The 15172-nt window shown below is 42.6% G+C and overlaps 2 protein-coding genes and 1 pseudogene across 2 annotated transcripts; 1 reads left to right on the top strand and 2 right to left on the bottom strand.

Annotated features, from left to right (window-relative positions):
• Positions 1-235: 235 nt before the first annotated feature.
• LOC128470028 (G protein-activated inward rectifier potassium channel 4-like) lies at positions 236-6852 on the top strand. The gene is made up of 3 exons (XM_053451857.1): positions 236-337; positions 5177-6133; positions 6391-6852. The coding sequence occupies exons 2-3, from the start codon at positions 5215-5217 to the stop codon at positions 6711-6713; spliced, it is 1242 nt and encodes a 413-aa protein (XP_053307832.1). The 5' UTR covers positions 236-337; positions 5177-5214; the 3' UTR covers positions 6714-6852.
• Positions 6853-9638: 2786 nt separating this feature from the next.
• On the bottom strand, positions 9639-10526 carry LOC128469828 (cytochrome c oxidase subunit 6B1-like). The gene is made up of 3 exons (XM_053451623.1): positions 10386-10526; positions 10198-10298; positions 9639-9874 (listed from the first exon to the last, which is right to left on the bottom strand). The coding sequence occupies exons 1-3, from the start codon at positions 10489-10491 to the stop codon at positions 9821-9823; spliced, it is 261 nt and encodes an 86-aa protein (XP_053307598.1). The 5' UTR covers positions 10492-10526; the 3' UTR covers positions 9639-9820.
• A 3483-nt stretch (positions 10527-14009) lies between these two features.
• LOC128470803 (uncharacterized) lies at positions 14010-14108 on the bottom strand (annotated as a pseudogene).
• Positions 14109-15172: the final 1064 nt, after the last annotated feature.

Below are 15172 nucleotides of genomic sequence, written 5' to 3'. Positions count from 1 at the left end.
ACGTCCGGCCAAGTGGTCAAGAAACCAAGAAGCAAAGATGGCGCCTTCTACTGGACCAACATAGAAAAAAACATGGGGTCAAAGGGCTCTTCCTCAAGTAGAATATCTCAATCTTAATTATTTTAAAAAGGTTGCATCTATTGAATAATATCCCATGTAAAAATAGTTACTTTTAATACATTGAGCACTTGAAACGATTTTGTTCGAGATTAAGTATATTTTACCGTTTCATTTCAGGAAGAGGGCTGATGTAACAGGAGCTGTGTGACATCATGACGACGGTAGCCGCCTGCATCAGGAGGTGAAGACGGACAGACATATATGGATTTCCGAGAAAGTAAGAAGGAAAACGCAAACAAAAATCACAATTTAATATCAATATGTTAGGGGTGGGATTAGAGGTGTGGCGGGGGGCGGGGCTTCACCCAGATTTGTTTATGTACTTTGTGCCCTATTGCTGGGTATTTGTGTAACCGAGTTGGGGTGTTTCTATACACATTATCGGGGCTCCCCTCACACCCAGCAAACATTCTGACCTCCTAGAAAAGAGGGGCATCAGGGGAGGAAAGAGGAGGCATCGGGGGGGGCATCGAAGGGAGGAAAGAGGGGAACAGGGGAAGAGAGATGGGTACCAGAGAAGAGAGAAGGGTATTAGGGGAGCAAAAATGGGCATCAGCGGAGGGGAGGAGCACAGAGAAGAAAAGGGTGACTGTCCCTTTAATGCTCGGAACATTAAACTTCCCAGTTATTGCACACATTATTAGTGTTATTTTACACAAGCGTTGGCGTCTGAACCTCGAAGAAGTGATTGTTCCGTTTTATGTGTGTATTGAAGGATCCTGAGTCTGCCGGGACGCTTTACATTCGCTATTCTGCGGGCTCCCCCCATGCATCCTATATATTGATTCTCTGCCACAGCAGCCGCTTTCACGCAAGAAAGGGTTCGGGCGCAACACGGCAAAAGTGTCAATTATTAACGTTAGCCGTAGCAATAGCAGGTAATCAGGGTTCTGCCACCAGTAAAAAAGGATATAAATTAATTCTACGGGCTCGGAAAATCAATGTTTTAGAAAGAAAGTAATTGCCCCATACAGTTTTGGCGTTTTCCCCGGGTGCGCTTTCATTCCGAAATTCTTTAACCCCTTAATGACAAAGCACGTACATGTACGGGCTCAAAATGCATTGTTTTCAATGGGTTTTGGGACTGCCCATTGTCCTTAAGGGGTTAAGCAAAAATAAAACACGGTGTTTACCGTGTATTCAAAGAGAATCTATGATCCAGAACAGACAGGGGTCATTTAAACAGACAATAAATAATCTAGAGAATAAATAACAGATAATAAATACTAAATAATATAGATAATAAATAATACATTATATAGAGAATAAATAACAAATAATAAATACTAAATAATATAGAGAATAAATAACAGATAATAAATAATATAGGGAATAAATAACAGATAATAAAAACTAAATAATATAAAGAATAAATAACAGATAATAAATAATATAGATAATAAATAACAGATAATAAATAGTATAGGGAATACATAACAGATAATAAATACTAAGTAATATAGATAATAAATAACAGATAATAAATAATAAATAATATAGGGAATAAATAACAGATGTAAATACTAAGTAATATACAATTAGTATACGAGTATAAGTATATTAGTGTGTGTGTTAGTATGTTATTATGTTACTGTGTGTGTAAGTATATCAGTGCATGTGTTAGTATGTTATGTTACTGTATGTGTGTGTATATATATATATATATATTAGTGTATGTGTTAGTATGTTATTATGTTACTGTGTGTATATATTAGTGTATGTGTTAGTATGTTATTATGTTACTGTGTGTATATATTAGTGTATGTGTTAGTATGTTATTATGTTACTGTGTGTAGAAGTATATTAGTGTATGTGTTAGTATGTTATTATGTTACTGTGTGTGTAGAAGTATATCAGTGTATGTGTTAGTATGTTATGTTACTGTATGTGTGTAGAAGTATATCAGTGTTATGTGTTAGTATGTTATTATGTTACTGTGTGTGTAGAAGTATAGTAGTGTATGTGTTAGTATGTTATGTTACTGTGTGTATATCAGTGTATGTGTTAGTGTGTTATGTTACTGTATGTGTGTAGAAGTATATCAGTGTATGTGTTAGTATGTTATGTTACTGTGTGTGTAGAAGTATAGTAGTGTATGTGTTAGTATGTTATGTTACTGTGTGTATATCAGTGTATGTGTTAGTGTGTTATGTTACTGTATGTGTGTAGAAGTATATCAGTGTATGTGTTAGTATGTTATGTTACTGTATGTGTGTAGAAGTATATCAGTGTATGTGTAAGTATGTTATGTTACTGTATGTGTGTAGAAGTATATCAGTGTATGTGTTAGTATGTTATGTTACTGTATGTGTGTAGAAGTATATCAGTGTATGTGTTAGTGTGTTATGTTACTGTATGTGTGTAGAAGTATATCAGTGTATGTGTAAGTATGTTATGTTACTGTATGTGTGTAGAAGTATATCAGTGTATGTGTAAGTATGTTATGTTACTGTATGTGTGTAGAAGTATATCAGTGTATGTGTTAGTATGTTATTCTCTGTTTATGTTGGACCTCGCATTAGAGTTTTTAGTTTGTTTGTTTGTTTTAAGCTAAGATGGAGCATAAAGTCCTTCAGTTTTAATCAGGGGGTTCCATGGCTGAGTGCTTTTCCCCTTAATTTTTACTTTATTGTATAATCTCCTAAAATGACATGTTTAATGCCAGGCCAGCGCCTTAGAGCTTTGCGTCGCCCATAAAGACGTGCAGATCGAAGTTGTCCGTGTAATTGACAGATTGCGTTCCATGGAGTCCCAAACCCTAAAGCTGTCACGGTACATCGAGGCGGAGCGGGTTTGAGAAGAAGATCTTAACGGATAATCTTTCAGCCGCGAGGGCTCCCGGCGGACTCGGACGGCGGCTGTCATCTGCTCTGGATTTTAACAAGTCTTGTTGGAGCAATCGGGCCGTGTGTGACTACGTGACGGGCCCGGCTACCCCGCTGCTCGCCCAGTGCTACTAATTGGAACCGACGCTTCAGAATCATCTGCTTCCCGGAGAAGAGACAAAGAAGCAAAGACAAGCGACTGACTTACAACGGGTTTCCTGACGGCTCGGCTAATGTATTAAGAAGTATCTAAAGGAACCACGTTTACAATCCTACATATAAAAGAATTTACTAATAACAACGTGCCAACGACTCCTGGAATCTGCCGGCAGATCGGCCCCATTCGGCCCCCGTCTAGTTGCCCGTTTCTCCTGCAATAAAAACTTAAACCTTAATCAGTCGTTGGTCTCGTCTTAGATTCAGGAGCCGTATGTCTATCCCATGCATGTTTAATACCCCTCACTGTATTACCCTCTACCACCTCTGCTGGGAGGTTGATTAAGGTTTGAGTCTTTTACAGCCAGCAGACTTTTTTTTTTTTCTGAGGACCGTATCGTTTTGTGCTGATACAAACAGGCCACGGATTTTGGGACGGATAAGCCGATAATTTAAGTTGCAAGTCTAGCACGGAAACTGCAGATACAGTAACTCTGCTCTGGAAATTTTAGATGTGGGGGTTTTAGGAAATGTTACCATTTTAGTTACCGCTCGAGAGCTGAGCTCAGCAGAAAAGGGTTTAATGTCCGAACTTCAAGAGGCTTCAAAACTGCGATTTGCAAACGATCAAATGAAGTCTCCTAACGGGTGGAATAAGCATTCTACTGATAACAATTATTTTTTATTATTATTATTATTTTTTTTTTGCAGTTTTGTCTACAAAGTATCAACTGTGCCAAGCACATGAGACAAACGATTGTTTAAAACTGAATAAATTGTAATGAAAGCTGTAGAATGTCGTCAGGTTTTTGGCAGATGACACAATACACTTTATGATCACAGAATATTGAAACGGTATATATATATATATATATATATATATATATATACTACCAATCAAAAGTTTGGGGTCATTTAGCAGTTTTCTGGGAAAACAAAGATGCATTCTAACTGTAACATAGTCGCAAAGGGGTTTTTTAACCATCAATTATCCTTTTAAACGTAACCTTGGATCAGCGAACACAACGTGCCATTGGAACACAGGAGTGATGGGAGTGATAAAGGGCCATTGGAACACAGGAGTGATGGGAGTGATAAAGGGCCATTGGAGCACAGGAGTGATGGGAGTGATAAAGGGCCATTGGAACATAGGAGTGATGGGAGTGATAAAGGGCCATTGGGACACAGGAGTGATGGGAGTGATAAAGGGCCATTGGGACACAGGAGTGATGGGAGTGATAAAAGGCCATTGGAACACAGGAGTGATGGGAGTGATAAAGGGCCATTGGAACACAGGAGTGATGGGAGTGATAAAGGGTCTCTGTACGCCTATGTCACAGTTAATTATGTATCTGTTTACATATCATCAAGGACAGAATGAAATTATTCAAAAAAAAAAAAATATTTATTTAGACAATATTAAAATGTAAAAAATTGTTTATTAGAAAAAAATAATAATTCTAATTCAGAATGTAACAGTATTGGTAACATTTTCTATGGAACATAATGTTAACCAGGACACACCCCCTAATTTGCATGTAAGCTTAGAAAAATATTTCTTTAGCGAAAATCTTTAAAATCTCTTTTCATCCACAAAACCTCCACTGTGTTTTTTTATGCAGAATAATTGAATCAGATCCACAAAGCACACTTACATCCAAACGTCTTAAATGTCCTCGCTCAGAGAGAATGCCGGCAAAAAAAAAAGCAGGATTGAGTCATTTGGTGAATTATTTAGAGTAATTAATTATTAAAATTGGTTAAATGTACAGACCCAAAATGCTTAATTCAAATGTCTTGTAAGATTAACTAAAGTGGGGTGGAAAAATGTCAAAATATTTTATTACGGCCTTAAAATAGCTCACTTAGCCTAAAATGTGACACTTTTATATGGGCATCCAAATGTTTTAAGGATTGGATTGATTTATAGAAAAAAAAATACACCATACTACCCAAGTGGCTCTGATGGGATATAAAAAATGATAAAAAAAAATATAAAAAAATTACTTTTTTTTCCCTTAAATTGAATTCGAAGAGCTTTCTGATTTGAGGCTAATGCGTGTATTTCTTGACAGGTAGAGAGTGAGTTTGTGTCCTACACATCAACGCCGAGATGAGTACCTGCAAATTCATGAACCAGGACATCGAGAACAGAGTCGGCAAGATACCAAAACAGGCACAGGATAAACCGATGGTGGTTACGAACCGAACTATGGTGATAGCCGAGCCACAGAAAAGACGGCGGCAGAGATACGTGGAGAAAGATGGCAAATGTAACGTCCACCATGGCAACGTTAGAGAAAGATACAGGTACTTGACAGACATCTTCACCACACTGGTGGACCTCAAGTGGAGGTTTAACCTGTTGGTCTTCACAATGGTCTACACCATAACTTGGATTTTCTTTGGATTCATATGGTGGTTAATCGCTTACATCCGTGGTGACCTCGACCACGTCGAAGACAATACGTGGACACCTTGCGTTGACAAATTGAATGGATTTGTATCGGCTTTTCTGTTCTCTATTGAAACTGAAACCACCATTGGCTATGGATACAGGGTCATCACTGACAAGTGTCCTGAGGGCATTGTTCTGCTGCTGGTCCAAGCCATTCTCGGCTCAATTGTCAACGCTTTCATGGTGGGCTGCATGTTCGTAAAGATCTCCCAACCAAAGAAACGGGCAGAGACCCTCATGTTCTCGCACATGGCTGTGATCTCGATGAGGGACGGAAAGCTGTGCCTGATGTTCAGAGTCGGGGATCTAAGGAATTCACACATCGTTGAAGCTTCTATCAGAGCCAAACTCATCAAATCCAAGCAGACCAAAGAGGGAGAGTTCATCCCTCTAAACCAGACGGACATCAACGTCGGTTTCGACACAGGGGACGATCGCTTGTTCCTGGTCTCACCGCTTATTATTTGTCACGAGTTCAATGAGCAGAGCCCGTTTTGGGAGATGTCCAAAGATCAGCTCGGAAAAGAGGAATTTGAGATCGTGGTGATTTTGGAAGGAATGGTTGAAGCTACGGGTAAGAAAGAGAGTCGAGTGGTCTCATTTGTTATAATGGCTTCAAGGAACCTTAAGGACTAACTATACATATATGTATATAGTATAGTATATATAGTATAATACATATTTATATATATAACATGATATATAGGTCAAGATTGACCTCTAGTGTTCAAAAAGGGAACTTCCAATTAACGCCATATCAGTTGCATGTTGGTCGTTGTGTTGCCCCACAGTTGCTCTTCTCAAACTGTTTATGCTTATTTGTGTTTTCAGGGATGACGTGCCAAGCTCGGAGCTCTTACGTGGAGAACGAGGTTCTCTGGGGCCATCGTTTTATGCCCGTGCTGACCTTGGAGGAAGGCTTTTACGAAGTGGATTACGACACTTTTCACAATACCGACGAGACCCCGACGCCGACGTGCAGCGCAAAAGAGCTGGCAGAACAAAAAGAGAAAGGAGTTCCACCGCTCCTGACGCCCGTCAACCACAAGGCCAACCAAACTATAGAACAGGAGATCCAGGAAGCATTGGGGAATGAGAGTCCTCCTCTGGTATCCAACGGCGACATTAGCAAAATAAACCTTACGTGGGAGTGACAAAAAAAACCAAAAAACAATAATGCAATATGGCGGATATATGAGGACAGTGCCTGTTACCTGCCACTTACAATGACTAACCTCTCTTCGGCAGAGAAACACTTTATTCTTGCTGAAATAAAGCTCTGTAGGCCTTCAACATTCTATCAATAATTCATATTCACGACGGTACATTGTCCAAGCTAATGTTGGGTTAAAGTTCGCAACATCTTCAGCCGTACTCAGATAAATACCTCCAGGAGCAACCTTGCATCTCAGGTGCAACCAGTCAAGGGTCTTTAGAAGTAAACAATAGCTGTAAAAATTAGCCATTCAGCCATTCATAGTTGCCTCCAGAGTGCACCTAAGAAAGTGCCTCTCTAAGCTAATGGTTAACCTATTTTATGGAGTTTTTGCCCCCATACAGGTAGGGTTATATTAGACCACACCCACATGCCACTTATGCCACCTGGATGATGTGCTAGGGCACTTAGCCTAAGGTATCTGGGCACGGACTACTGAAATCTCATATATATGACATCACGTGAGATAAGATTACTTATTTGGCATTGATGAAGCAAATTTGTTGGGGAATTATTTATTTAATCAGGTTCCTAACACAATGTAGCATGACCTGACCTTGAAGTAAGATGTATTTACATGCATGCGCAATAAGGATTATTTCTCGTTCTATACTTCAGAGTTGCCAAAAAACGAGGTAGAAAAATAAATGTAAAATAAAAATTCCTTTCACAAAATATTAATTTGATACAAAAAAAATATAGTACTGTTCATTCTCTGGAAGAACATTATTTTTGATTATTTTGGTTGGGGGAAGAATTTATTTACCGCGCTTAACTATGAATCATCTACCAAGAGAGAGGAGCAGGAAGTAAAGGGTGCAGGAGAGAATAGCTTCCCCCAACAAGGATGCAGCTTCCATAAGGTCTGTCGGCGAAGGGTAATATTGATATAATAATAATGAATAATAAAAGCTGCCTATCCAACAAATTCTACTTTAGACGGGTTCTCCGCCAAATGCTGTTGATCAAGAAAGCACAAAATAAGGGGTTTAAATTGTGTTTTGTGACATTTAGTTCGTCCCGGAACAATACCAGCGTTCATTAAGATATTATTTCTGAAATCAATCAATGCACTTCACAGACAATTCCTAAAGGAATCTACTGTATCTTTCGCCCAACTTCTGTTTAGCGGATCCCGTATGTTTACTGCTCTAACTTTTTATCTCCATTCCTCAAGCAGCAGGTGATGACTTTGGTTACAAAATCAGCGGGGAACAGGACTCCCCATAAATTTTGCCAAAATTTTAGAAAACGCCCTATTATAAGGAAGCCCGTCAATCTGGCAGCATCGATAACGGTTAATTTCATTGAAGCTTTTATTCAAAAAAAACCATTTACATTATTCCAGGTAAGATAAGAGGAATCCTTTTAGTTTGAGAATCCCATGGATTTTCTCCCGAAATCGAATTGATTTATAAATACAAATAGTCTAAATTGCATTTTGGTCTAATTACATTTATCGCAGTTAGTTTACATCTCTAGCGATTGCCCATAAGACCCCAACGTACACGAGCCATCCGAAGGAGAGCTTCATGGCGAGGGAACCGATTCCATCCGGATTAAGAGCATAAAGACAAGAGTTAAACGGTTTTCAGATAACGAACTTCTACTTTGATACACTGTGAGCGACACATCTTGTTACACGCATAACACGTATGTGTTTTTGTCTTGTTTGTGTCTTAAACGTTAGACTTTAGAAAATAAAGATTTAATACAACAGACGTCGAGCGCTGGAAGTTTCATTGTCGTTGCAGCTTCGCACTTAGATGGAAACATTTTTAATTTGAATCAAGGCCTGAGAAGGAGTTCCGCAATGATGTGATCCCAAACATGCTGGCACCCGGCTAAACATTGCTTAAGGACATTGGTAGATAAGTGGAACAGCCTCCTAGCAGAAGTGGTAGAGGGTAATACAGTGAGGGTATTAAACATGCATGGGATAGATATAAGGCTCATGAATCTAAGACGAGACCAACGACTGGCTAAGGTTTGAGTCTTTACAGGCGGAGAAACCGGCAGACTAGACGGAGGCCGAATGGGGCCGATCTGCCGGCAGATTCTATGCTTCTAACATCTTCAGGGCAGAAAGACTATTGCAGTGGCAGGCTGGCAAATTCTGGCCCAGGGGACCCACTGGATAATATATACTCACACTAACATACATACACATTCTAATATTAACATACACTAACACACACTCATGCTAACACACGCTCTCTCACACCATTACTAATATCCACACACACGTCTACATACATGCATTCTTATGCTAACATATATACTACCTCCCTCCATCCATCACTCCTTACCGCACCTGCAGATTTCTTTCTGGCGCTCGCACAGCATGCAAGCAGCCTCCCCTTTTACCGCGGCGTCACCCAACCTCGCATTGTGTGACCCCGCTGCTTTCCCGTCCAAAATTAGTCCCTAAGGGCCAGTTCCTATTTGTGAGGAAACAGCAACACCTACAGGATGTGTGAAAGATTACAGCTAAGGTCCAAACATTGGGTTTAACATTTAACCCCCTGAATACAGGCATTTGCCAAGTGGGCATTGCTATCCTGCACATAGATGTGTGTGTATATATCATTAATATATAATATTGTCATATACATACACACAATTTCTTTGAGAGTCATAATTAGCACCAGACACGAAAACGGCAAGCAGACACTACGTTTGACCAGGGCCCGGCCGACATTTTCTTTTGGCAGCTCCAAACCGTTACCTTAAACATACTTATTATACCCGGTTTCCCACCGTGCGCAGATGTGGGCGCAAGTGACCTGTCTAGTATTTATGCATTGCCCTCGTAAGAGAAAGCCCGGAAACGTTATCGCAGGTTTAGTAAAGCGGCTACACGTTAGTTTTTCATGTTTTATTGACGTATAAAGGGGTACGCCACGTGACCCGTTACAGAACAGACACGCGGTTACATATGGACAAAGTCCAGCAGAAATTCCCGACGTGGAGACTTGATTCAAGCTTGGAGGATCCTTCGGTATTATCCAGAACAGTTCATTTCTGACCGGAAAGGGGAGTCACTTATATTTTGCCCGCGAATGTACCGTTCTCTCTCTGCTCATCCCACCTCTCCACCTAGAAAGACAAACACCCAACGCGTCAGTCTAACGTAGTAATAATCAACCTGGCTTTCCTTTGGTTGCTATGGTGATGCAACCACTTCACCATTATTGCTCTAGAGTCATATATTTTCATACAACTCGGTCCTCAGAAACGCTCAACAGAAAACGCAGTGTTTCCCAAGCTCTGAGTGCCACCCAAACCGAGCGAATTCCTTAAGATTTTAAAGTAACGTGCCGAGGACGCACCCCTCCCCTAACTCATGTCGTAACTCCTATTATTCTCTACCAAGCAGGATATACATAAAGTCTTCTGATGTAAGGCTGACGATCTCTTACCCACGAGTTCAGGCACATGGTCTTATACACCTTGGAGTACCACTCGCAGGGGTAAGGGTCTCTCCCTTTGCTGGTCAAGGATTTCTGGCAGCGGTGGTAATCTGAAAAGGAAAGAAACCGCGTCATAAACAGACTATTTCATTGGGCGAAGGCTGGCAACGGCAGAGCAGAGGGTAACGGGGTCTCACCCAGGTAATTCTGGTAGCAGTGTTTGGTCTGGTTCTGGTTGGGGAACCGCGCATCGAAAGGAGCGGTCTTGTAGTTCTCGATTTTTGCACGGATATCGTCGGCCATTTTTCCTGCAACGTAAAAACAAAACGATGGCGATCGGATAAGAGATGAAAACACGCCGAGAGAACGACCCATTGCGCTTCTACTGTGTTTGATTAAGGATAAGGAAGCATTAAAATATATCTGGGAAGCTGCTTATTAAACATCAGCTCATAGGTGTATTAAAGGACTGGATGCCCTTAGTGCCCTTCTGGGGGCAAAAGGGGCATAACCACTTGACAGATGCCCTTGATTAAGCCTTCTTACCCTTCTTCCACTTCCTTACCCGATAATGTCAGTGGAGGAAGAACTGATTAAAGAATTACCGTATAAAGATTTTATAGAGAATAACAAGGGGGCAACTAAACAGAAGATACCCCCAGGTGGATGCCAATATATTTCCTGCAAGAGGAGGCAAGCACTGGCTGGGGTTACCGCAGGGTTGATGTGGGGGCTCAGAGAGTAAGAAGGGCAACTAGGTGAGCAATTACACTGGAAATAGCCAATGTGCCGCAGGGGGCAATTACCCCAGGGGCTTGGGGGCTATTCCCAGGTACCCCGTGCATAAAGAATAAATATCCGGGGGGTGATATACTATAGGAAGCAGTGCAGCTCTATTTAGGCCCCCTCGAGCTGTCAGGCTGCCTGGCATGGACGGATGGGGACCCCCTCATAGCCTGGCATACCGGCCCCATAGCCCGAGGGGCCCCCAGGAGCCCCCGTATTACGGAGAAGTAGATGCTGCGCATTTAACTGCAGAGCCCGGTATTCTCGTACGCGTCCACCCCTGAGACCTGTCTCCCTTCCCAGATTCCCGGTGCCCAGGGCCGCTAACGGCCTCTCACCTCGATCACAACGTCCGCAGATCTTCAATGTCACTGTACTGAAAGAGCGGAACTGCGGCTGCTCGGGAGGAAGTGCGTCACGCAGGGCACGTCGAAAAAGGGCACGTACTAGAAGCGGGCTGCGTGGTGACGTAGAGACTCGCGCGTGCTGTAAGGAACCAACTATAGCGCCTCAGGGGCTATACAGCAACGCAAGGGTTAAAGAGCAATGCCGGGCTCCTATTGGATGGCCATGGCGCGCCTCACTATTGGCTGAATCAAAGGGCGCAACCTTGGAGCTGCCGCCATTTTATAGGTGTCTGGAGTCACATAACCTCCCTGACTGGCAGCACAACTGGGGTCATACTTATTACTATTATACCACTGAAGCATACCTCCCAAGTGTACCTATTTAGTTTGACCAGTCCCTCTTTGGGTACCCTCCCCTGATACCCCTCTTTTCTAGGGAATGTTTGCCCGTCATTAGGGTATCACACCCCCTAAAACAAAAGTGCCCTCTCTGGCCGTTCAAAACGTCGGGTGTTTAACTAAAAAGCAAGGGTTTAAATACAGGGCTTCACCAGGACCCTGACGCGTGTGATGTCATAGGCAGGTTGGCCCCGGTTACGCAGGCGCTGTTATGGCGTCACGATGCGCAATTCTCACGCTCCGTCCCATCTATACCCCTGAGAACTTTCCAGGGTAGGCTAACCAGAGCGCCCGTTCTGTCATTATAGTGGGCCAGGAGCAGGAAAGGTGGGTGGGTGTGGCCAAATGCTGCTTCCCCGCTGACGCGACAACTTATGTAGTACGTACATGGACTTGCTACCTGGTAGAGATGGTATGGCCAATTTCAGTATGAGAGGGGTTAATTCGATTGTATAGGCATGTGGTGCCAAAAGGTCTTGTAAGATAAATTTGTCTTTTGAAGCTCGGACTCCAACCAGGGCCCTCTGCAAGGTGTGAAATCTTACAGTGGAGATGCCTCTACCTCTACATGCTCAGTGATCCACCATATGCCTGGATCCCCTCATAGATACTGGATTCTTTGATATGCTAAGCGACCACTAACAGTCAGGAAAACCATTTCATATCCAACACATATCAATAATAACTCATAGATTCATAATCATACCTCCTTCTGTGCATACCTAGAACGGGGAAAGCGCACCCTACAAAAAGAATACAAATATGGCGGTCCAACTTAAACGGTTTGGAAGGAATTGTGAAGACTGGTATTCAGTCATAAGTAGCAAGTGTGACATATCTATGACTTCATAATTTACAAGAAATTCATAAATGCATGAATTATTGCTGTGGCGACACAGGAGGGAGGATAAGATGCAAATGAGTTATTTTGACTGATATGGAGAGGTCACTTATGGTTCCTATAGGTACCCCTTCCCTCCGCTTATACCACCTCTGGGCCGGCTTGGAAAAGGTATAAATTTAATGAGAGGAAATTGGTCAGGGTGCTTACTAGGGGCCAAGATCTAATTTTGAGTAAGTCGCCATCTTTCCTTGCGTGGGTTTTTAGTCTAATTCGCTTGGGGGACCAAGGCACCCCATTTATAAATTGTCTTGGTGGTGGCAGTGTTATATGATATTAGTTATATCATTATAGTTATGTGCGGGTAGTACTATTTCCGGTCTAGGGCAGACAGAATTTTAACCCTTTTACCACCAGAGTAGGGTGCGTTCGTGACACCCGCCCAGAAAAAGTAAACCGTGAACCGGAAGCAGGACTTCACCCAGAGAAGCCGGGTCAAACCCGGAGGTTTTTATACACTCACATACATGCGCACTCTCTAACACCATACACTTATACACACACACACTCCCAGGGGCCACCAGCACTAACACCATATACCATTACCATATGTTCATATGCACACACTTTATCAAAAAGGTGGCTGAAGCAGTAAAACAAAAACACCACCCTAGGTGGGAACTCTCTGGGGATGACCCAGAGTCTCCAGGTGAAATGCTGCATTCCAGGGTTTCCACGTCAGTTTCTTGCTTCTCCAGCCAGGGATGTGGCCAAGCCCGTTATTCGCCTTCATTACGCCCAAATCCCTCCCACTGATGGCTGTCTGGCCCTACCCCTTCACGAAACCACTCCCCTCGAAGAAGGAGACACCTGGGTAGCCTAGTTACCTGTGTGTGCCAGTTAGCTGTGTTACATTGCGAGGAATAACAGATACTTTGTAACATGATGGTAACTAAACACATACTCAGCATGTGCAACAGTCTTTTAATATAAGAAACGCTTTGGGGGTCCGCAGGGGAAATATATTTCCCATCTCCTCTCTTTTTGTCCCAGGATGGGTGAAATCCAGACTCCCAGATATTTTAAATGAACCCTAGGAGCCAACGTGCCGAAATCCCCTTTACTTCCCTGTCTTCCTATTTTGTAGGCTGTAGCCCATGAAGTCATCGCAGGAGAATCGCAGCCTCCACTAGAGGGCGCCGAAAAAGTGGGGTTAGCCGAGGTAAAGCCCTAGAAGAGGAAGGGGGAGCCCCCTGCGTGTCCTCCTGTGACAGACAATACCAGAGCATTTTCTCGCTGTTTGCCCCAAATTCTATTCTATTAGAACATACAGACCGTTATCATTTTTCTTAATGTTTTGATGTGATTGCAGGCTGGAAGTCTATCAGTACAAAGTGTGTGTTTGTCTGTAATACTCCCCCTGGATGTCTAGTCCAGGTATCTACTACTAAAGTAGGCTTTCAGGAATTTGTGAGTCACCCGTGTTCCGAGGCCATGCTAATCTTCCCCGTATTGTTCCAATTTTAGAACGTGTGCTGCTGAAGCGGAGCCTCCAACGCTCTGTCCAGCTGTCCCGGCCAATGACCCTATTTTAGGAATGGTGCTTAGCTCCAAATGCACATGACTGGTTGCGGGTGGATTGGGGTGGCCGTGAGTCATGTACGACATGCTGACTGCTGCCCCTACCAGTGTGGGCGACATTGGAATAAACAGCATACATCAGATAGGGACCCTTTAATGATCAAAAAAATTATTTTTGTTGCTTAATGCCTTAGAAACATAAAACTCTGCACAATGTGGCGCTGCCTGCGATCCCAGCGCTCACCAGCAGAGGGCAGCAAAGGCCTTTAATAGCTAAAATGTGGTTTCCTGATGAAAGACCCTGGATAATGTATAGTCCAATGAGTGAGGAGAAATCTCCCCGATTTTATTATACATCATGCAGGGCCTGTTTGTGTCTGTTAATCTATAGTAAAGTTAATGAGCTGAAGGAGCTTTCACGTCAACTCTCCATTTAGTGAATAGGCCACAAAATATCAGTTCCATATAAGACTAGCAACAGAGGATGAGTGTATTCCGTGGTCTTTTTTTTCAATGCCATTCGCTCATACGCAGACACTCTAACCCCATAAGTGTGTAATAGAGACTCGATTTATGACACTCGTGCCATTGGAATCGATGGGTGGGTCAAGTGCTCAAAAATGGCACCCACGGCCACAGACCAGCAGTAAGTGGTCTGGACAGTGGTTTAAATATTAAAATGAATCATCCCGCTATAAATGTGCATACCGCGCAGTGCTCTACGTGCAACTCACGGGTTTCACGATTTAATCACAGGTCTTCCCTGTTATCATGTGACATAAGGGGAAAACAATGATAAGTTGAAGGGCTTTGTTGCCACAGCAGCAGTAAAGGCTTCTTCAAACTTTCCCTGATTCCGGTTTTGTGCCTACGTAATGTCCCACGGGGTCGGCATATTTTACAATGAAGTCTTTAAATAGAATTCCGCTAATAGGTGTTTGTCGAAGGATAAAAACCCGGGATTACTCGGAAGCTCCTTTGGAACGCTGGCTTGGGCTGGACAGACGTGTATCTCGCGGAGTTTCAGTTA

Source organism: Spea bombifrons, chromosome 12 (assembly GCF_027358695.1).
Source record: "Spea bombifrons isolate aSpeBom1 chromosome 12, aSpeBom1.2.pri, whole genome shotgun sequence".
Taxonomy (NCBI): Eukaryota; Metazoa; Chordata; class Amphibia; order Anura; family Pelobatidae; genus Spea; species Spea bombifrons.
Note: the sequence above shows the minus strand (reverse complement) of the source record. Positions and strands in the feature narration are given on the sequence as shown.

Excerpts from the sequence above, each read along its gene's own strand:
- LOC128470028 (XM_053451857.1), top strand. The coding sequence starts at position 5,215 with ATGAGTACCTGCAAATTCATGAACCAGGACATCGAGAACAGAGTCGGC. Across the intron at positions 6,134-6,390 it reads AGGAATGGTTGAAGCTACGG|GGATGACGTGCCAAGCTCGG; the intron begins GTAAGAAAGAGA and ends TTGTGTTTTCAG.
- LOC128469828 (XM_053451623.1), bottom strand. The coding sequence starts at position 10,491 with ATGGCCGACGATATCCGTGCAAAAATCGAGAACTACAAGACCGCTCCT. Across the intron at positions 10,299-10,385 it reads CTGCTACCAGAATTACCTGG|ATTACCACCGCTGCCAGAAA; the intron begins GTGAGACCCCGT and ends TTTCCTTTTCAG. Across the intron at positions 9,875-10,197 it reads CCATGTGCCTGAACTCGTGG|GTGGAGAGGTGGGATGAGCA; the intron begins GTAAGAGATCGT and ends TTGTCTTTCTAG.